This window comes from Leptodactylus fuscus, chromosome 5 (assembly GCF_031893055.1).
Source record: "Leptodactylus fuscus isolate aLepFus1 chromosome 5, aLepFus1.hap2, whole genome shotgun sequence".
NCBI lineage: Eukaryota > Metazoa > Chordata > Amphibia > Anura > Leptodactylidae > Leptodactylus > Leptodactylus fuscus.
This window is the reverse complement of record NC_134269.1, coordinates 219,406,383-219,430,773: the sequence shown is the minus strand read 5'-3', so window position 1 is coordinate 219,430,773 and position 24,391 is coordinate 219,406,383. Positions and strand designations below refer to the sequence as shown.

The following is a 24,391-nucleotide window of genomic DNA, read 5'->3' as shown; positions in this document are numbered from 1 at the left end:
TGACCTCCTGGCGACGTCACGTGGCACCCCGTGCGGAGGTCTTGTGGACATGTGGCACCACTTATGGGATTTTGTGGCATCTCTGACATGGTGCGTCTTGAGGAGCTCTGGCAGACTCTTTGAGGGAGGATACGTCGAGTCCGTCCTGGGAAGCCTCTCATGGAGCTCGGAGATACGTGGTCAGTCTCTTGACCCTTGGAAGAGATGGACGGCGGTTCTCAGAGTCGGCGGCTGGAGATCGGGGAGCTGTGAGAGGGGTGCAGGCGGTGGGGGGAGGGGGGTGTGGGCTCAGGAGGCAAAATCTGGTCCTCCTCTGGCACCAACTGAGCTCGGAAGACACGAAGGATTTCATCCAACTTGTGGTCCATCTGAGAGACCTGGAGGAGGAAGAGGAGAGAACGATCAGTGTAAAGCATGGAGACTGCTGAGACCCCCCATAATACAAAGGGGAAAGGGGGAGGGGCATAACAAGAGAATGAGCAGTGTAAAGCATGGAGACCACCAAGACCCCCCTACCCTCCCAAAAAAAATACACAGAGAGAAAGGGGGAGACCCCTGCCTAAGAGCAGATCTATCATAGACCAAGGCAGGATATTGTGTATCTAATCCTATCCTGTGTGATACTGTATACTGAGCTGTGTATCTAATCCTATCCTGTGTAATACTGTATACTGAGCCGTGTATCTAATCCTATCCTGTGTGATACTGTATACTGAGTCGTGTATCTAATCCTATCCTGTGTGATACTGTATACTGAGCTGTGTATCTAATCCTATCCTGTGTGATACTGTATACTAAGCTGTATCTAATCCTATCCTGTGTGATACTGTATACTGAGCTGTATCTAATCCTATCCTGTGTGATACTGTATACTGAGCTGTATCTAATCCTATCCTGTGTGATACTGTATACTGAGCTGTATCTAATCCTATCCTGTGTGATACTGTATACTGAGCTGTATCTAATCCTATCCTGTGTGATACTGTATACTGAGCTGTGTATCTAATCCTATCCTGTGTGATACTGTATACTGAGCTGTGTATCTAATCCTATCCTGTGTGATACTGTATACTGAGCCGTGTATCTAATCCTATTCTGTGTGATACTGTATACTGAGCCGTGTATCTAATCCTATCCTGTGTGATACTGTATACTGAGCTGTATCTAATCCTATCCTGTATTATACTGTATACTGAGCTGTGTATCTAATCCTATCCTGTGTGATACTGTATACTGAGCTGTGTATCTAATCCTATCCTGTGTGATACTGTATACTGAGCCGTGTATCTAATCCTATCCTGTGTGATACTGTATACTGAGCTGTATCTAATCCTATCCTGTGTGATACTGTATACTGAGCCGTGTATCTAATCCTATCCTGTGTGATACAGTATACTGAGCTGTGTATCTAATCCTATCCTGTGTGATACTGTATACTGAGCCGTGTATCTAATCCTATCCTGTGTGATACTGTATACTGAGCTGTATCTAATCCTATCCTGTGTGATACTGTATACTGAGCCGTGTATCTAATCCTATCCTGTGTGATACTGTATACTGAGCTGTGTATCTAATCCTATCCTGTGTGATACTGTATACTGAGCTGTGTATCTAATCCTATCCTGTGTGATACTGTATACTGAGCTGTGTATCTAATCCTATCCTGTGTGATACTGTATACTGAGCTGTGTATCTAATCCTATCCTGTGTGATACTGTATACTGAGCTGTATCTAATCCTATCCTGTGTGATACTGTATACTGAGCTGTGTATCTAATCCTATCCTGTGTGATACTGTATACTGAGCTGTGTATCTAATCCTTTCCTGTGTGATACTGTATACTGATCTGTGTATCTAATCCTATCCTGTGTGATACTGTATACTGAGCTGTATCTAATCCTATCCTGTGTGATACTGTATACTGAGCCGTGTATCTAATCCTATCCTGTGTGATACTGTATACTGAGCTGTGTATCTAATCCTATCCTGTGTGATACTGTATACTGAGCTGTATCTAATCCTATCCTATATTATACTGTATACTGAGCTGTGTATCTAATCCTATCCTGTGTGATACTGTATACTGAGCTGTGTATCTAATCCTATCCTGTGTGATACTGTATACTGAGCTGTGTATCTAATCCTATCCTGTATTATACTGTATACTGAGCTGTGTATCTAATCCTATCCTGTGTGATACTGTATACTGAGCCGTGTATCTAATCCTATCCTGTGTGATACTGTATACTGAGCTGTGTATCTAATCCTATCCTGTGTGATACTGTATACTGAGCTGTGTATCTAATCCTATCCTGTGTGATACTGTATACTGAGCTGTGTATCTAATCCTATCCTGTGTGATACTGTATACTGAGCTGTATCTAATCCTATCCTGTGTGATACTGTATACTGAGCTGTATCTAATCCTATCCTGTATTATACTGTATACTGAGCTGTGTATCTAATCCTATCCTGTGTGATACTGTATACTGAGCTGTGTATCTAATCCTATCCTGTGTGATACTGTATACTGAGCTGTGTATCTAATCCTATCCTGTATTATACTGTATACTGAGCTGTGTATCTAATCCTATCCTGTGTGATACTGTATACTGAGCCGTGTATCTAATCCTATCCTGTGTGATACTGTATACTGAGCCGTGTATCTAATCCTATCCTGTGTGATACTGTATACTGAGCTGTGTATCTAATCCTATCCTGTGTGATACTGTATACTGAGCTGTATCTAAGCCTGTCCTGTGTGATACTGTCCTGATGTATCTAAGCCTGTCCTGCCTGGTACATCAGGATTCTGCACTTCTGTAGCCTCCTTGTCCTCGCATTACGTTCACCTAGCCTGGCGGTTACACTGACACTGGTGGGGGTGATGCGGGGACAGGGGATAATTAGATACACTCATTATGTTGGGTACATGGGGGGCTGCCGTCTGCTGGGCGTCTGGCGGATTCCACGACACTCAGACAATACCCGCACTCAGCGCGTCCAGCTGCCCAGCCATGCCAGAACTGCCTGGCACTGCCAAGTGGGCGGGCCTTGTTCCAGCTCGGTAGCCGGTGAGACCCCCACAATACAACACCCAAGAGGGTCTCCCAGGAACAAGAGGCAAATGGTAGAAGGGGGGGTGAGAAGAGGCGCTGACCCCAGGTCTACCCTCCGTGTGCCAGGCTGGAGCCCCCCCTGTATTATTCAGTGCTGGGAAAGTGGTAGTATGCCAGGGAAGGGGGGAAGGGTCTGAGCCAAGATGGGGGGTGAATGGGTCTGGGCCAAGATGGGGGGTGAAGGGGTCTGAGCCAAGATGGGGGGTGAAGGGGTCTGAGCCCAGGGGGTGTAACAGCCAACAAAGTGAGGAGGGCTCAGGACAAAAACCAACCTAGCTACATGTTATATGAAGGGGTTTATTTAAAGGGGAATCACGCCAAAAGCACTGAGACAGATGAGAAGTGACAGGTGACTTCCCCTTTAAGAATGACTCATTTTGTCGGTACCTTCTCCTCCAGGCGCATGAGGCGAGAGCCCACCGTGTAGAAGCCCTTGTCTACGCCCTTCTCTGCGGAGAAGAAACAGTTATTGATAAGGGGGGAAAAGGGGGGACTGCTCTGGGGCTCCCATCATCCTGCCCCCCCCCCCCCCCGGAACCCCCCATCATCCTGCTCCCGGAGCCCCCATCATTCTGCCCCCCCCCCCCCCCCGGAACCCCCCATCATCCTGCTCCCGGAGCCCCCATCATTCTGCCCCCCCCCCCCCCCCCCGGAACCCCCCATCATCCTGCTCCCGGAGCCCCCATCATTCTGCCCCCCCCCCCCCCGGAACCCCCCATCATCCTGCTCCCGGAGCCCCCATCATTCTGCCCCCCCCCCCCCCCCCCCGAAACCCCCCATCATCCTGCCCCCGTAGCCCCCCATCATCCTGCCCCTATAACCTATGACCTAGACCAACAACCGTGTGGTATAATATAATAGGGCTAGTATTGGAGCACTATATGGTAATGTTATTTGGATATAGTATGTCAGGATTACATACACAGTGTATGGCAGTATTATGTACACAGTGTATGGCAGTGTTATGTACATGGTGTATGGCAGTGTTATGTACAGTGTATGTCAGGATTATATACACAGTGTATGGCAGTATTATGTACACAGTGTATGGCAGTGTTATGTACATGGTGTATGTCAGGATTATATACACAGTGTATGGCAGTATTATGTACACAGTGTATGGCAGTGTTATGTACATGGTGTATGTCAGGATTATATACACAGTGTATGGCATCATTATGTACACAGTGTATGGCAGTGTTATGTACATGGTGTATGGCAGTGTTATGTACAGTGTATGTCAGGATTATATACACAGTGTATGGCAGTATTATGTACACAGTGTATGGCAGTGTTATGTACATGGTGTACGTCAGGATTATATACACAGTGTATGGCATCATTATGTACACAGTGTATGGCAGTGTTATGTACATGGTGTATGGCAGTGTTATGTACAGTGTATGTCAGGATTATATACACAGTGTATGGCAGTGTTATGTACATGGTGTATGGCAGTGTTATGTACACCCTGTATGGCAGTGTTATGTACAGTGTATGGCAGTATTATGTACACAGTGTATGGCAGTATTATGTACATGGTGTATGGCAGTGTTATATACAGTGTATGGCAGTATTATGTACACAGTGTATGGCAGTGTTATGTACATGGTGTATGGCAGTGTTATGTACAGTGTATGGCAGTATTATGTACACAGTGTATGGCAGTATTATGTACATGGTGTATGGCAGTGTTATGTACAGTGTATGGCAGTATTATGTACACAGTGTATGGCAGTATTATGTACATGGTGTATGGCAGTGTTATATACAGTGTATGGCAGTATTATGTACACAGTGTATGGCAGTGTTATGTACACCCTGTATGGCAGTGTTATGTACAGTGTATGGCAGTATTATGTACACAGTGTATGGCAGTATTATGTACATGGTGTATGGCAGTGTTATATACAGTGTATGGCAGTATTATGTACACAGTGTATGGCAGTATTATGTACACCCTGTATGGCAGTGTTATGTACAGTGTATGGCAGTATTATGTACACAGTGTATGGCAGTATTATGTACATGGTGTATGGCAGTGTTATATACAGTGTATGGCAGTATTATGTACACAGTGTATGGCAGTGTTATGTACATGGTGTATGGCAGTGTTATGTACAGTGTATGGCAGTATTATGTACACAGTGTATGGCAGTATTATGTACATGGTGTATGGCAGTGTTATATACAGTGTATGGCAGTATTATGTACACAGTGTATGGCAGTGTTATGTACACCCTGTATGGCAGTGTTATGTACAGTGTATGGCAGTATTATGTACACAGTGTATGGCAGTATTATGTACATGGTGTATGGCAGTGTTATATACAGTGTATGGCAGTATTATGTACACAGTGTATGGCAGTGTTATGTACATGGTGTATGGCAGTGTTATGTACAGTGTATGGCAGTATTATGTACACAGTGTATGGCAGTATTATGTACATGGTGTATGGCAGTGTTATGTACAGTGTATGGCAGTATTATGTACACAGTGTATGGCAGTATTATGTACATGGTGTATGGCAGTGTTATATACAGTGTATGGCAGTATTATGTACACAGTGTATGGCAGTGTTATGTACACCCTGTATGGCAGTGTTATGTACAGTGTATGGCAGTATTATGTACACAGTGTATGGCAGTATTATGTACATGGTGTATGGCAGTGTTATATACAGTGTATGGCAGTATTATGTACACAGTGTATGGCAGTATTATGTACACCCTGTATGGCAGTGTTATGTACAGTGTATGGCAGTATTATGTACACAGTGTATGGCAGTATTATGTACATGGTGTATGGCAGTGTTATATACAGTGTATGGCAGTATTATGTACACAGTGTATGGCAGTGTTATGTACATGGTGTATGGCAGTGTTATGTACAGTGTATGGCAGTATTATGTACACAGTGTATGGCAGTATTATGTACATGGTGTATGGCAGTGTTATGTACAGTGTATGGCAGTATTATGTACACAATGTATGGCAGTATTATGTACATGGTGTATGGCAGTGTTATATACAGTGTATGGCAGTATTATGTACACAGTGTATGGCAGTATTATGTACATGGTGTATGGCAGTGTTATATACAGTGTATGGCTGTGTTATGTACACAGTGTATGGCAGTGTTATGTACACCCTGTATGGCAGTGTTATGTACAGTGTATGGCAGTATTATGTACACCCTGTATGGCAGTGTTATGTACAGTGTATGGCAGTATTATGTACACAGTGTATGGCAGTATTATGTACATGGTGTATGGCAGTGTTATATACAGTGTATGGCAGTATTATGTACATGGTGTATGGCAGTGTTATGTATACAGTGTATGGCTGTGTTATGTACACAGTGTATGGCAGTATTATGTACATGGTGTATGGCAGTGTTATGTACAGTGTATGGCAGTATTATGTACATGGTGTATGGCAGTGTTATGTACAGTGTATGGCAGTATTATGTACATGGTGTATGGCAGTGTTATGTACAGTGTATGGCAGTATTATGTACATGGTGTATGGCAGTGTTATGTACAGTGTATGGCAGTATTATGTACATGGTGTATGGCAGTGTTATGTACAGTGTATGGCAGTATTATGTACACAGTGTATGGCAGTATTATGTACACAGTGTATGGCAGTATTATGTACATGGTGTATGGCAGTGTTATGTACATGGTGTATGGCAGTGTTATGTATACAGTGTATGGCAGTATTATGTACAGTGTATGGCTGTGTTATGTACACAGTGTATGGCAGTATTATGTACATGGTGTATGGCAGTGTTATGTACAGTGTATGGCAGTATTATGTACATGGTGTATGGCAGTGTTATGTACAGTGTATGGCAGTATTATGTACATGGTGTATGGCAGTGTTATGTACAGTGTATGGCAGTATTATGTACACAGTGTATGGCAGTATTATGTACACAGTGTATGGCAGTATTATGTACACAGTGTATGGCAGTATTATGTACATGGTGTATGGCAGTGTTATATACAGTGTATGGCAGTATTATGTACATGGTGTATGGCAGTGTTATGTATACAGTGTATGGCTGTGTTATGTACACAGTGTATGGCAGTATTATGTACATGGTGTATGGCAGTGTTATATACAGTGTATGGCAGTATTATGTACATGGTGTATGGCAGTGTTATGTATACAGTGTATGGCTGTGTTATGTACACAGTGTATGGCAGTATTATGTACATGGTGTATGGCAGTGTTATGTACAGTGTATGGCAGTGTTATGTACATGGTGTATGGCAGTGTTATGTACAGTGTATGGCAGTATTATGTACATGGTGTATGGCAGTGTTATATACAGTGTATGGCAGTATTATGTACATGGTGTATGGCAGTGTTATGTACAGTGTATGGCAGTATTATGTACACAGTGTATGGCAGTATTATGTACACAGTGTATGGCAGTATTATGTACACAGTGTATGGCAGTATTATGTACACAGTGTATGGCAGTATTATGTACACAGTGTATGGCAGTATTATGTACACAGTGTATGGCAGTATTATGTACACAGTGTATGGCAGTATTATGTACACAGTGTATGGCAGTATTATGTACACAGTACATGGCATCATTATGTACACCCTGTATGGCATCATTATGTACACAGTGTATGGCAGTGTTATGTACAGTGTATGGCAGTATTATGTACACGGTGTACACGGCCCTTTAGCTACTAATGCCTAGGACTGGCTATAAGTTGTGCGCCCCCTGCAGTCACACCAGTGGTTGCACCGCTATATACCACACATGCACAGCTCATACACAGGGGGTACCTGGCAGGAAGAGGCCCGGTTTGCCCAGGGAATGGTCCAGTCTGTAAAGAGTGGGACATGGTTAAAGCTGTCAGTGGATGGTGGTATGCCTGGTCTTACACAGCTGAGGGTTTGTTACAATTCTGTCCTGTCCTGACACATTGTAACAGACCACCAGGATTTCAGGCTTGTTACCTCCTCTGCAGCTCCTTGATCCGCACCATCATGTTCAGGTGTCCCTGGGAATATTGCTCGATCACGTCCCGCACGTCGTACGGTTTCCGAGCTTGCTGGGAGTGTGGGGAGGAAAGAAACCGTAGAGAAATATATCAGGGACTGCGGATACAGATCCAACATGGAGGACTAGAGGATACGGCAGGGGGTGATGTCAGCGCCAGGGGGTCAGGGCGTGCTCAGAAAAGGGCAGGGACTCAAATATATAGCAATTTCTGTACTGTAGTATAAGCTATAGGTGAGGTCAGTATACTGTCAGTACGGGGGAGGGGTATAGGGCAGGTATATAATACTCTAGTACTGTAGTATAATATATAGGTGAGGTCAGTATACTGTCAGTACGGGGGAGGGTATAGGGCAGGTATATAATACTCTAGTACTGTAGTATAAGATATAGGTGAGGTCAGTATACTGTCAGTACGGGGGAGGGTATAGGGCAGGTATATAATACTCTAGTACTGTAGTATAAGCTATAGGTGAGGTCAGTATACTGTCAGTACGGGGGAGGGGTATAGGGCAGGTATATAATACTCTAGTACTGTAGTATAAGATATAGGTGAGGTCAGTATACTGTCAGTACGGGGGAGGGTATAGGGCAGGTATATAATACTCTAGTACTGTAGTATAAGCTATAGGTGAGGTCAGTATACTGTCAGTACGGGGGAGGGGTATAGGGCAGGTATATAATACTCTAGTACTGTAGTATAAGATACAGGTGAGGTCAGTATACTGTCAGTACGGGGGAGGGGTATAGGGCAGGTATATAATACTCTAGTACTGTAGTATAAGCTATAGGTGAGGTCAGTATACTGTCAGTAAGGGGGAGGGGTATAGGGCAGGTATATAATACTCTAGTACTGTAGTATAAGATATAGGTGAGGTCAGTATACTGTCAGTAAGGGGGAGGGGTATAGGGCAGGTATATAATACTCTAGTACTGTAGTATAAGCTATAGGTGAGGTCAGTATACTGTCAGTACGGGGGAGGGTATAGGGCAGGTATATAATACTCTAGTACTGTAGTATAAGATACAGGTGAGGTCAGTATACTGTCAGTACGGGGGAGGGGTATAGGGCAGGTATATAATACTCTAGTACTGTAGTATAAGATACAGGTGAGGTCAGTATACTGTCAGTACGGGGGAGGGGTATAGGGCAGGTATATAATACTCTAGTACTGTAGTATAAGATATAGGTGAGGTCAGTATACTGTCAGTACGGGGGAGGGTATAGGGCAGGTATATAATACTCTAGTACTGTAGTATAAGATATAGGTGAGGTCAGTATACTGTCAGTATGGGGGAGGGGTATAGGGCAGGTATATAATGCTCTAGTACTGTAGTATAAGATATAGGTGAGGTCAGTATACTGTCAGTACGGGGGAGGGGTATAGGGCAGGTATATAATACTCTAGTACTGTAGTATAAGCTATAGGTGAGGTCAGTATACTGTCAGTACGGGGGAGGGGTATAGGGCAGGTATATAATACTCTAGTACTGTAGTATAAGCTATAGGTGAGGTCAGTATACTGTCAGTACGGGGGAGGGGTATAGGGCAGGTATATAATACTCTAGTACTGTAGTATAAGCTATAGGTGAGGTCAGTATACTGTCAGTACGGGGGAGGGGTATAGGGCAGGTATATAATACTCTAGTACTGTAGTATAAGATATAGGTGAGGTCAGTATACTGTCAGTACGGGGGAGGGGTATAGGGCAGGTATATAATACTCTAGTACTGTAGTATAAGCTATAGGTGAGGTCAGTATACTGTCAGTAAGGGGGAGGGGTATAGGGCAGGTATATAATACTCTAGTACTGTAGTATAAGATATAGGTGAGGTCAGTATACTGTCAGTACGGGGGAGGGGTATAGGGCAGGTATATAATACTCTAGTACTGTAGTATAAGATATAGGTGAGGTCAGTATACTGTCAGTACGGGGAAGGGCTATAGGGCAGGTATATAATACTCTAGTACTGTAGTATAAGATACAGGTGAGGTCAGTATACTGTCAGTACGGGGGAGGGGTATAGGGCAGGTATATAATACTCTAGTACTGTAGTATAAGATACAGGTGAGGTCAGTATACTGTCAGTACGGGGGAGGGGTATAGGGCAGGTATATAATACTCTAGTACTGTAGTATAAGATATAGGTGAGGTCAGTATACTGTCAGTACGGGGGAGGGTATAGGGCAGGTATATAATACTCTAGTACTGTAGTATAAGATATAGGTGAGGTCAGTATACTGTCAGTACGGGGGAGGGGTATAGGGCAGGTATATAATACTCTAGTACTGTAGTATAAGATATAGGTGAGGTCAGTATACTGTCAGTACGGGGGAGGGGTATAGGGCAGGTATATAATACTCTAGTACTGTAGTATAAGATATAGGTGAGGTCAGTATACTGTCAGTACGGGGGAGGGCTATAGGGCAGGTATATAATACTCTAGTACTGTAGTATAAGCTATAGGTGAGGTCAGTATACTGTCAGTACGGGGGAGGGCTATAGGGCAGGTATATAATACTCTAGTACTGTAGTATAAGATATAGGTGAGGTCAGTATACTGTCAGTACGGGGGAGGGGTATAGGGCAGGTATATAATACTCTAGTACTGTAGTATAAGATATAGGTGAGGTCAGTATACTGTCAGTAAGGGGGAGGGGTATAGGGCAGGTATATAATACTCTAGTACTGTAGTATAAGATATAGGTGAGGTCAGTATACTGTCAGTACGGGGGAGGGGTATAGGGCAGGTATATAATACTCTAGTACTGTAGTATAAGCTATAGGTGAGGTCAGTATACTGTCAGTACGGGGGAGGGGTATAGGGCAGGTATATAATACTCTAGTACTGTAGTATAAGATATAGGTGAGGTCAGTATACTGTCAGTACGGGGGAGGGGTATAGGGCAGGTATATAATACTCTAGTACTGTAGTATAAGATATAGGTGAGGTCAGTATACTGTCAGTACGGGGGAGGGCTATAGGGCAGGTATATAATACTCTAGTGCTGTAGTATAAGCTATAGGTGAGGTCAGTATACTGTCAGTAAGGGGGAGGGGTATAGGGCAGGTATATAATACTCTAGTACTGTAGTATAAGATACAGGTGAGGTCAGTATACTGTCAGTACGGGGGAGGGGTATAGGGCAGGTATATAATACTCTAGTACTGTAGTATAAGATACAGGTGAGGTCAGTATACTGTCAGTACGGGGGAGGGGTATAGGGCAGGTATATAATACTCTAGTACTGTAGTATAAGATATAGGTGAGGTCAGTATACTGTCAGTACGGGGGAGGGGTATAGGGCAGGTATATAATACTCTAGTACTGTAGTATAAGATATAGGTGAGGTCAGTATACTGTCAGTACGGGGGAGGGTATAGGGCAGGTATATAATACTCTAGTACTGTAGTATAAGATATAGGTGAGGTCAGTATACTGTCAGTACGGGGGAGGGGTATAGGGCAGGTATATAATACTCTAGTACTGTAGTATAAGATATAGGTGAGGTCAGTATACTGTCAGTACAGGGGAGGGCTATAGGGCAGGTATATAATACTCTAGTACTGTAGTATAAGCTATAGGTGAGGTCAGTATACTGTCAGTAAGGGGGAGGGGTATAGGGCAGGTATATAATACTCTAGTACTGTAGTATAAGCTATAGGTGAGGTCAGTATACTGTCAGTAAGGGGGAGGGGTATAGGGCAGGTATATAATACTCTGGTACTGTAGTATAAGATACAGGTGAGGTCAGTATACTGTCAGTAAGGGGGAGGGGTATAGGGCAGGTATATAATACTCTGGTACTGTAGTATAAGATACAGGTGAGGTCAGTATACTGTCAGTACGGGGGAGGGCTATAGGGCAGGTATATAATACTCTAGTACTGTAGTATAAGCTATAGGTGAGGTCAGTATACTGTCAGTAAGGGGGAGGGGTATAGGGCAGGTATATAATACTCTGGTACTGTAGTATAAGATACAGGTGAGGTCAGTATACTGTCAGTAAGGGGGAGGGGTATAGGGCAGGTATATAATACTCTAGTACTGTAGTATAAGATATAGGTGAGGTCAGTATACTGTCAGTACGGGGGAGGGGTATAGGGCAGGTATATAATACTCTAGTACTGTAGTATAAGCTATAGGTGAGGTCAGTATACTGTCAGTACGGGGGAGGGGTATAGGGCAGGTATATAATACTCTAGTACTGTAGTATAAGCTATAGGTGAGGTCAGTATACTGTCAGTAAGGGGAAGGGGTATAGGGCAGGTATATAATACTCTAGTACTGTAGTATAAGATACAGGTGAGGTCAGTATACTGTCAGTAAGGGGGAGGGGTATAGGGCAGGTATATAATACTCTAGTACTGTAGTATAAGATATAGGTGAGGTCAGTATACTGTCAGTACGGGGGAGGGTATAGGGCAGGTATGAAATACTCTAGTACTGTAGTATAAGATATAGGTGAGGTCAGTATACTGTCAGTACGGGGGAGGGGTATAGGGCAGGTATATAATACTCTAGTACTGTAGTATAAGCTATAGGTGAGGTCAGTATACTGTCAGTACGGGGGAGGGGTATAGGGCAGGTATATAATACTCTAGTACTGTAGTATAAGCTATAGGTGAGGTCAGTATACTGTCAGTAAGGGGGAGGGGTATAGGGCAGGTATATAATACTCTAGTACTGTAGTATAAGCTATAGGTGAGGTCAGTATACTGTCAGTACGGGGGAGGGTATAGGGCAGGTATATAATACTCTAGTACTGTAGTATAAGATATAGGTGAGGTCAGTATACTGTCAGTACGGGGGAGGGTATAGGGCAGGTATAAAATACTCTAGTACTGTAGTATAAGATATAGGTGAGGTCAGTATACTGTCAGTACGGGGGAGGGGTATAGGGCAGGTATATAATGCTCTAGTACTGTAGTATAAGCTATAGGTGAGGTCAGTATACTGTCAGTACGGGGGAGGGGTATAGGGCAGGTATATAATACTTTAGTACTGTAGTATAAGCTATAGGTGAGGTCAGTATACTGTCAGTACAGGGGAGGGGTATAGGGCAGGTATATAATACTCTAGTACTGTAGTATAAGATATAGGTGAGGTCAGTATACTGTCAGTACGGGGGAGGGGTATAGGGCAGGTATATAATACTCTAGTACTGTAAGTTTTTCTCCTTCATCTTGTACCTGGAATTTCCTTCGGGCAACAAAATACTGCATACGGCGAGTGACCTTGACTGCGGTCCGGTGCGCATCGGTCAGTCTGGAACAGAAGAATAGACACTGGCTGATAATCACTCATATTGGGGGTAGTAGTACTGATGGTTACACAGGTAAGTACTGCAGCACAGTCACACACAGGTAAGTACTGCAGCATAGACACACACAGGTAACCACTGCAGCATAGACACACACAGGTAAGTACTGCAGCATAGACACACACAGGTAAGTACTGCAGCATAGACACACACAGGTAAGTACTGCAGCACAGACACACACAGGTAAGTACTGCAGCACAGTCACACACAGGTAACCACGGCAGCATAGACACACACAGGTAAGTACTGCAGCATAGACACACACAGGTAACCACTGCAGCATAGACACACACAGGTAAGTACTGCAGCATAGACACACACAGGTAAGTACTGCAGCATAGACACACACAGGTAAGTACTGCAGCATAGACACACACAGGTAAGTACTGCAGCACAGACACACACAGGTAAGTACTGCAGCATAGACACACACAGGTAACCACTGCAGCATAGACAAACACAGGTAAGTACTACAGCACAGACACACACAGGTAAGTACTGCAGCATAGACACACACAGGTAAGTACTGCAGCATAGACACACACAGGTAAGTACTGCAGCATAGACACACACAGGTAAGTACTGCAGCATAGACACACACAGGTAAGTACTGCAGCATAGACACACACAGGTAAGTACTGCAGCACAGACACACACAGGTAAGTACTGCAGCATAGACACACACAGGTAACCACTGCAGCATAGACACACACAGGTAAGTACTGCAGCATAGACACACACAGGTAAGTACTGCAGCATAGACACACACAGGTAAGTACTGCAGCATAGACACACACAGGTAAGTACTGCAGCATAGACACACACAGGTAAGTACTGCAGCATAGACACACACAGGTAACCACGGCAGCATAGACACACACAGGTAACCACGGCAGCATAGACACACACAGGTAAGTACTGCAGCATAGACACACACAGGTAAGTACTGCAGCACAGACACACACAGGTAAGTACTGCAGCACAGACACACACAGGTAAGTACTGCAGCACAGACACACACAGGTAAGTACTGCAGCATAGACACACACAGGTAACCACTGCAGCATAGACACACACAGGTAAGTACTGCAGCATAGACACACACAGGTAAGTACTGCAGCACAGACACACACAGGTAAGTACTGCAGCATAGACACACACAGGTAAGTACTGCAGCATAGACACACACAGGTAAGTACTGCAGCACAGACACACACAGGTAAGTACTGCAGCATAGACACACACAGGTAAGTACTGCAGCATAGACACACACAGGTAAGTACTGCAGCATAGACACACACAGGTAACCACTGCAGCACAGACACACACAGGTAAGTACTGCAGCACAGACACACACAGGTAAGTACTGCAGCATAGACACACACAGGTAAGTACTGCAGCACAGACACACACAGGTAAGTACTGCAGCATAGACACACACAGGTAACCACTGCAGCATAGACACACACAGGTAAGTACTGCAGCACAGACACACACAGGTAAGTACTGCAGCACAGACACACACAGGTAACCACTGCAGCATAGACACACACAGGTAACCACTGCAGCACAGACACACACAGGTAAGTACTGCAGCACAGACACACACAGGTAAGTACTGCAGCATAGACACACACAGGTAACCACGGCAGCATAGACACACACAGGTAAGTACTGCAGCATAGACACACACAGGTAAGTACTGCAGCATAGACACACACAGGTAAGTACTGCAGCACAGACACACACAGGTAAGTACTGCAGCACAGACACACACAAGTAACCACTGCAGCATAGACACACACAGGTAAGTACTGCAGCACAGACACACACAGGTAAGTACTGCAGCATAGACACACACAGGTAAGTACTGCAGCACAGACACACACAGGTAAGTACTGCAGCACAGACACACACAGGTAAGTACTTCAGCATAGACACACACAGGTAAGTACTGCAGCACAGACACACACAGGTAAGTACTGCAGCATAGACACACACAGGTAAGTACTGCAGCATAGACACACACAGGTAAGTACTGCAGCATAGACACACACAGGTAAGTACTGCAGCATAGACACACACAGGTAAGTACTGCAGCATAGACACACACAGGTAAGTACTGCAGCATAGACACACACAGGTAACCACTGCAGCATAGACACACACAGGTAAGTACTGCAGCATAGACACACACAGGTAAGTACTGCAGCACAGACACACACAGGTAAGTACTGCAGCACAGACACACACAGGTAAGTACTGCAGCATAGACACACACAGGTAAGTACTGCAGCATAGACACACACAGGTAAGTACTGCAGCACAGACACACACAGGTAAGTACTGCAGCATAGACACACACAGGTAACCACGGCAGCATAGACACACACAGGTAACCACTGCAGCACAGACACACACAGGTAAGTACTGCAGCACAGACACACACAGGTAAGTACTGCAGCATAGACACACACAGGTAAGTACTGCAGCATAGACACACACAGGTAACCACTGCAGCACAGACACACACAGGTAAGTACTGCAGCATAGACACACACAGGTAAGTACTGCAGCATAGACACACACAGGTAAGTACTGCAGCATAGACACACACAGGTAAGTACTGCAGCATAGACACACACAGGTAAGTACTGCAGCATAGACACACACAGGTAACCACTGCAGCATAGACACACACAGGTAAGTACTGCAGCATAGACACACACAGGTAAGTACTGCAGCACAGACACACACAGGTAAGTACTGCAGCATAGACACACACAGGTAAGTACTGCAGCACAGACACACACAGGTAAGTACTGCAGCACAGACACACACAGGTAAGTACTGCAGCATAGACACACACAGGTAAGTACTGCAGCATAGACACACACAGGTAAGTACTGCAGCACAGACACACACAGGTAAGTACTGCAGCATAGACACACACAGGTAAGTACTGCAGCACAGACACACACAGGTAAATACTGCAGCACAGACACACACAGGTAAGTACTGCAGCACAGACACACACAGGTAAGTACTGCAGCATAGACACACACAGGTAACCACTGCAGCATAGACACACACAGGTAAGTACTGCAGCATAGACACACACAGGTAAGTACTGCAGCATAGACACACACAGGTAAGTACTGCAGCACAGACACACACAGGTAAGTACTGCAGCATAGACACACACAGGTAAGTACTGCAGCATAGACACACACAGGTAAGTACTGCAGCACAGACACACACAGGTAAGTACTGCAGCATAGACACACACAGGTAACCACTGCAGCATAGACACACACAGGTAAGTACTGCAGCACAGACACACACAGGTAACCACTGCAGCATAGACACACACAGGTAAGTACTGCAGCACAGACACACACAGGTAAGTACTGCAGCATAGACACACACAGGTAAGTACTGCAGCATAGACACACACAGGTAACCACTGCAGCATAGACACACACAGGTAACCACTGCAGCACAGACACACACAGGTAAGTACTGCAGCATAGACACACACAGGTAAGTACTGCAGCATAGACACACACAGGTAAGTACTGCAGCATAGACACACACAGGTAAGTACTGCAGCATAGACACACACAGGTAAGTACTGCAGCATAGACACACACAGGTAACCACTGCAGCATAGACACACACAGGTAAGTACTGCAGCACAGACACACACAGGTAAGTACTGCAGCATAGACACACACAGGTAAGTACTGCAGCACAGACACACACAGGTAAGTACTGCAGCACAGACACACACAGGTAAGTACTGCAGCACAGACACACACAGGTAAGTACTGCAGCACAGACACACACAGGTAAGTACTGCAGCACAGACACACACAGGTAAGTACTGCAGCACAGACACACACAGGTAAGTACTGCAGCATAGACACACACAGGTAAGTACTGCAGCACAGACACACACAGGTAAGTACTGCAGCACAGACACACACAGGTAAGTACTGCAGCACAGACACACACAGGTAAGTACTGCAGCATAGACACACACAGGTAACCACTGCAGCATAGACACACACAGGTAAGTACTGCAGCATAGACACACACAGGTAAGTACTGCAGCATAGACACACACAGGTAACCACTGCAGCATAGACACACACAGGTAAGTACTGCAGCATAGACACACACAGGTAAGTACTGCAGCACAGACACACACAGGTAAGTACTGCAGCATAGACACACACAGGTAAGTACTGCAGCATAGACACACACAGGTAAGTACTGCAGCACAGACACACACAGGTAAGTACTGCAGCATAGACACACACAGGTAAGTACTGCAGCACAGACACACACAGGTAAGTACTGCAGCATAGACACACACAGGTAAGTACTGCAGCACAGACACACACAGGTAAGTACTGCAGCATAGACACACACAGGTAACCACTGCAGCATAGACACACACAGGTAAGTACTGCAGCACAGACACACACAGGTAACCACTGCAGCACAGACACACACAGGTAAGTACTGCAGCACAGACACACACAGGTAAGTACTGCAGCATAGACACACACAGGTAAGTACTGCAGCATAGACACACACAGGTAAGTACTGCAGCATAGACACACACAGGTAAGTACTGCAGCACAGACACACACAGGTAAGTACTGCAGCATAGACACACACAGGTAAGTACTGCAGCACAGTTGTGTAGATCCTCGGATCCCAGGTATGACATGGAAGCTAAGATGGCGGCATACTATGGCCGATAATGACACCAGGAATAACGACAACACAACATGCACACCCGGGGGCACACACACTGCAGACCTGCAGGAGCTGATGTGTAAAAGTGCGTGATGTGACTAATCCTGAGTGCTGCCACCTACTGATATACTGGTGTATTACAGCCCCTCACACCAGTAACGCCCTCTGCAGGCCACACTATTGTGTTATACATAAAGTGCAAGAAAATCTGTGATAAAGTCAGAGGCTTCCCTTTTACACAGCCGCTCGCTGCGCACACCCTCACCTGCTCATAGTGCTGCCAGGGAGATAAAGAATAGTCATTACATAGGGCGGTCGTCACAATGTGCACATGTATGTACTAAGGAACATGTACAAGGGGTGAAGGGGGCACCAAGCAGAAGGGACAGGCTGATCAGATAGAAATGGGCTGCTTTTATACAAATCAGCGCCACCCTTCTCTGTGTGGCTGTATCTGGTATTGCAGCTCAGCCCTAAATACTTCCACTGGAGCTGAGCTGCAATACTGGACATAGCCACATGGACAAGAGGGGTGCAATTTGTTCTTTCAAATGACAGATAATTCCCCTCTGCTGCTCCTCCCTCCCTCTCACAGCATACAGAGTAGATAACCTGCAGCTGCATCTCCCTCCTCTCCCACCCCAGTTTATTTTACTGTTTTGCACTAGATGGATTTTGGCACATTAGGATGTCACTGAGTATTACAGTCAGAGAGAAGACTAGGGAAAGCTGGGTGTCCACAACCATGACCACCATTACGGCCTGCACCCTGACTCCGGGAGGATTGGATGTATGACGTATATAACATCCAGCCTCTGCTTAGTGCCACCCCCATATACTGGCAGACCCCTCCAGTGCCTTACTGTGATATATCTGTTACGGCCGATAGGGGGCTCTCCTCGCTCATGGCGTCCATGTCATCAGTGTAGCTGTTAGTCCTGGAGATATCCGGCAAAGATTCATCCGTCCGATTCTTACCTGTGGAGAAGTAAAGGAATGCTCCAGTCACAGCCAAAGCTTTAAAAAGTCTTTCTTTTCTGTCCTTGTTCTGTAGTCACATCCAAAGCTGCAGACTTTAACTCCACCCCTCTGTCAGGCTACTAGCTGAGCACCTACAATGCACTTAAATACAGATTTCTGAATGCAGCTTTGGATGTGAACAGAGAATAAAAATGTCACTGACAATCTGTACCTTGTAATGTGGAGTTACCCGGCGTGCAGATAGAGAGAGTGGACCAAGAACGACAGCGACCTGTGACAGCGAGGAAGAGGAGAGGAAAGAGAGAAGGTGACAGTAAAGAGATGACGGCGAGGTCAGGGAGCGAGACAGGACTATATCGCTGTATACCGTATACAGATGGCGGTGAGCAATGCTTCACAATACCGCTGCAGGAACTACACTGGCCACTAGATGTCCCCATCCTCATACAGAAACAGCTGCTGACATTTAAAGGGACAGGGAAGTCATGGGGGGAGAAGAGAGCGGCTAGATAAAGGGTCTCCTATTCTCTAACTATGGTTACCAGGTGATCCGCAGCACATGTCTGCCCCCTACCTGTCGATCCCTGGAAGTTCATGTCTCTCTTCTCGCCCTCCGTGTGCTGATACGTGATGTGAGGCACAGACAATGCATTCTCCTGGGAGCCCGCTCGGGGGCCCCGTGGTATTGGGGAGAGGCATAGCGGGGCCAATGTAGGACTTGTGGGGCTGACCAGGGCCTCGTGTATAGACTTGGTCTTCCTCTTACATCTTCTGTTCTGGGGGAAGAGCAAGGAATTTCAGTCACCAAATTGTTAAACCCCATCATATTATAGCATTTACTGTATGTCCCAGCATCTCATGGAGGTTACAGGGTCAGGACATGCTGGGACTTCTAGTCTGCAGTACATAGCAGAAAAATACATCCCAATCCTGTTACAGGGAGCTAAAATTCTACCTGCAGCCACCACTAGAGGGAGCTCTCTGCATACAGATGTTACAGCTTCCACTGAACTCTATAATAAATCCATCCACTCCCCCTAGTGGCCATCATGAGCAGCTCAGAGGGATTCCAGGTACTAGACCCCCCCACACCTCGAGTCGGGGTGCACATGCGTCACTCCTAAGACTTGAAGCTGGCAGGAATGCCCAGACCTGTCTCCGTGTGCCCGGGCTGAGCGGTGCTGCTGCCATCTTGTTCCCCTGATCTGGAGGGGTCAGGTAGATTTTCCATGTGGCCGTGGAGCTGTAGGACTTCTCAGCGGCATAACACCTCCAGAGGGTCTGCACGGGAGACAGATATATTAGACATATCAGGCGGTATACAGGAGGAGCCGCCGTCCTCGCCACCGCACATACCGTACCTGGATAAGCGAAGCAGCCGCCGGGATCTGTCTGTTGAAATGTTTCTGTCTTTGCTTCTGCTGAACCTTAAGAGCAAAACCAGAGCCCAAAATCCCCTAAAAGGGCAGAGAGAAGCGATCAGGGGCCATAATAGCAGTACAATAACTGTATAATAGCCGTACAATAACCGTATAGTAACCGTATAATAACCATATAATAGCCGTATAATACCCGTATAATTGCCGTATAATACCCGTATAATTGCCGTATAATAACCGTATAATTACCGTATAATACCCGTATAATAACCGTATAATACCCGTATAATAACCGTATAATACCCGTATAATACCCGTATAATAACCGTATAATACCCGTATAATAACCGTATAATACCCGTGTAATAACTGTACAATAACCGTATAATACCAGTACAATAACCTTATAATAACTGTATAATAACCGTATAATACCCGTATAATAACCGTATAATAACCGTGTAATAACTGTACAATAACCGTATAATAACCGTACAATAACCATATAATACCTGTGTAATAACTGTACAATAACCGTACAATAACCATATAATACCTGTGTAATAACTGTACAATAACCGTACAATAACCGTATAATACCCATATAATACCCGTATAATAACCGTATAATAACTTTATAATAACTGTATAATAACCGTACAATACCCATATAATACCCGTATAATAACTGTATAATAACCGTACAATACCCATATAATACCCGTATAATAACTGTATAATAACCGTATAATGACGTACAATAACTATACAATAATCCCATATTAACCCTTAAATAACCGTATACTAATCCTATATTAACCGTACAATACCCGTATAATATTTTAGGTTTCCATTGGAGTGTTCCTATGTCGCCATCGTCCTCCTTATTCTTTACATCCTACAATGGCCTCCCCCGCCTAAAGGATGTGACCGGTTGGTGTTTTGCTGTGGATCCCTCTCTATCATATATCAGTTATTAAGGCTCCTGATGACCCGATTCTGACATTAACCCCTTCACAGCCATAGACCACCAGGGATTTGTTTTTTTTTCATGTAGATGGGTAGCCCCATATAGAGCTCACAATTAATTTTTCCCCTATCAGTATGTCTTTGGAATATGGGATGGAAATCCATGCAAACACGGGGAGAACATACAAACTACAGGCACATGTTTTTTTTTGCCATTGGCAGGATTTGAACACCAGGATGCCAGGGCTGCAAGGCTGCAGTGCTAACCACTGAGCCACCGTGTGGACCCCAGCCCACCAGGGATTCTGACATTAACCCCTTCACAGCCGTAGCCCACCACTGCCCATTTCATAATGATGCGGCTGATACTCACAGCTGGGAGAGCAAAGAACGATATGGCAAAGACGGAGAAGCAGGAAGCGATGGTCTTCCCGATCCAGGTCTGTGGGACTTTATCCCCGTACCCGATGGTTGTCACCGTGACCTGCGCAACAGGAAACTGAACCGAGTCATACAGCAGGAGAACAGGCAGAAGCCTCAGAAACATGTATATATATATATATATATATATATATATATATATATATATATATATATATATATATATAGATAGATACCTTAAAGGGGCAGATCCTCTATATAAATTTTAACTGGACCTCCCAAAAACCATCATTACAGACACCACCCAGCAGGGGGCAGCAGAGATGTAAGATCACACACCCTGTCTGCTAACAGGAAATTATCATCATTGTGAACGCAGCTTTGGATGTGACTAGAGAAAACAGGATATTAAAAATAAGAGCCAATGCTGTCATACTCACCACTCCCCACCAGAGGGCATCGGCGTAGCTAGAGAATCCCGTCCTCCCCTCCTCATCTACAGCATCTTTCTCGGCCAGGTAGACGAAGTACGAGGAGAAGATCAGCCCCAGGAACCCAATATACAAAGTGGTGATCAGTTCCTGCAGGAAGGAGTATATATATATCAATCACCCCGAGATAATATACAGGACAATCATCATACCCCTGCCAAAGAGACCAATGATATCAAACCAGCTGCCATGTATGGAGACTCCCTCCACCTGTGGGTGACAACACTACGGAGGCCTGTGAGGATCTGAGGGTGTCCCAAAGGCTGATGTCACCCCTGCACGTCACAGGGAAACATGACCTGGTGTCATAAGCTGTGCCCTTACCTGGCGATGAATGAACACTACAGATCCCAGAAGTCTCCACGTTCCTCCCTGCCTGTCCACATGTAGCATGCGGAGAATCTGAAGGAACCGGATCCCCCTAAAGAACAGGCGAAACAGAGAAGGAGAAGACTCAACAACAGAGAAAACACAAAAACATAAATGACTACTTATACCGATCCTACATCTTACATCCTGTATTATACCCCAGAGCTGCGCTCACTATTCTGCTGGTGCAGTCACTGTGTACATACATTACATTACTTATCCTGTATTATACTCCAGAGCTGCGCTCACTATTCTGCTGGTACAGTCACTGTGTACATACATTACATTACTTATCCTGTATTATACCCCAGAGCTGCGCTCACTATTCTGCTGGTGCAGTCACTGTGTACATACATTACATTACTTATCCTGTATTATACTCCAGAGCTGCGCTCACTATTCTGCTGGTACAGTCACTGTGTACATACATTACATTACTTATCCTCTATTATACTCCAGAGCTGCGCTCACTATTCTGCTGGTGCAGTCACTGTGTACATACATTACATTACTTATCCTGTATTATACCCCAGAGCTGCGCTCACTATTCTGCTGGTGCAGTCACTGTGTACATACATTACATTACTTATCCTCTATTATACTCCAGAGCTGCGCTCACTATTCTGCTGGTGCAGTCACTGTGTACATACATTACATTACTTATCCTGTATTATACCCCAGAGCTGCGCTCACTATTCTGCTGGTACAGTCACTGTGTACATACATTACATTACTTATCCTCTATTATACTCCAGAGCTGCGCTCACTATTCTGCTGGTGCAGTCACTGTGTACATACATTACATTACTTATCCTGTATTATACTCCAGAGCTGCGCTCACTATTCTGCTGGTGCAGTCACTGTGTACATACATTACATTACTTATCCTGTATTATACTCCAGAGCTGCACTCACTATTCTGCTGGTACAGTCACTGTGTACATACATTACATTACTTATCCTGTATTATACTCCAGAGCTGCGCTCACTGTTCTGCTGGTACAGTCACTGTGTACATACATTACATTACTTATCCTGTATTATACTCCAGAGCTGCGCTCACTATTCTGCTGGTACAGTCACTGTGTACATACATTACATTACTTATCCTGTATTATACTCCAGAGCTGCGCTCACTATTCTGCTGGTACAGTCACTGTGTACATACATTACATTACTTATCCTGTATTATACCCCAGAGCTGCGCTCACTATTCTGCTGGTGCAGTCACTGTGTACATACATTACATTACTTATCCTCTATTATACTCCAGAGCTGCGCTCACTATTCTGCTGGTGCAGTCACTGTGTACATACATTACATTACTTATCCTGTATTATACTCCAGAGCTGCGCTCACTATTCTGCTGGTACAGTCACTGTGTACATACATTACTTATCCTGTATTATACTCCAGAGCTGCGCTCACTATTCTGCTGGTGCAGTCACTGTGTACATACATTACATTACTTATCCTCTATTATACTCCAGAGCTGCGCTCACTATTCTGCTGGTACAGTCTCTGTGTACATACATTACATTACTTATCCTGTATTATACTCCAGAGCTGCG

The 24,391-nt window shown here is 44.9% G+C and overlaps 1 protein-coding gene across 1 annotated transcript in view; it reads right to left on the bottom strand.

The window, feature by feature from the left end:
• Positions 1-218: 218 nt before the first annotated feature.
• LOC142204149 (potassium voltage-gated channel subfamily KQT member 1-like) overlaps positions 219-24,391 on the bottom strand; it is a 39,702-nt gene continuing 15,529 nt past the window's right edge. Inside the window, exons 6-18 of the mRNA XM_075275432.1 lie at positions 22,776-22,872; positions 22,401-22,541; positions 21,953-22,063; positions 20,593-20,688; positions 20,384-20,512; positions 19,806-20,007; positions 19,443-19,502; positions 19,114-19,228; positions 13,350-13,425; positions 8,113-8,207; positions 7,939-7,979; positions 3,508-3,569; positions 219-377 (exon numbers count right to left, since the gene is read on the bottom strand). Of these exons, the coding sequence (XP_075131533.1) occupies positions 219-377; positions 3,508-3,569; positions 7,939-7,979; positions 8,113-8,207; positions 13,350-13,425; positions 19,114-19,228; positions 19,443-19,502; positions 19,806-20,007; positions 20,384-20,512; positions 20,593-20,688; positions 21,953-22,063; positions 22,401-22,541; positions 22,776-22,872 (1,384 nt within the window). The remainder of the gene's footprint in view (positions 378-3,507; positions 3,570-7,938; positions 7,980-8,112; positions 8,208-13,349; positions 13,426-19,113; positions 19,229-19,442; positions 19,503-19,805; positions 20,008-20,383; positions 20,513-20,592; positions 20,689-21,952; positions 22,064-22,400; positions 22,542-22,775; positions 22,873-24,391) is intronic.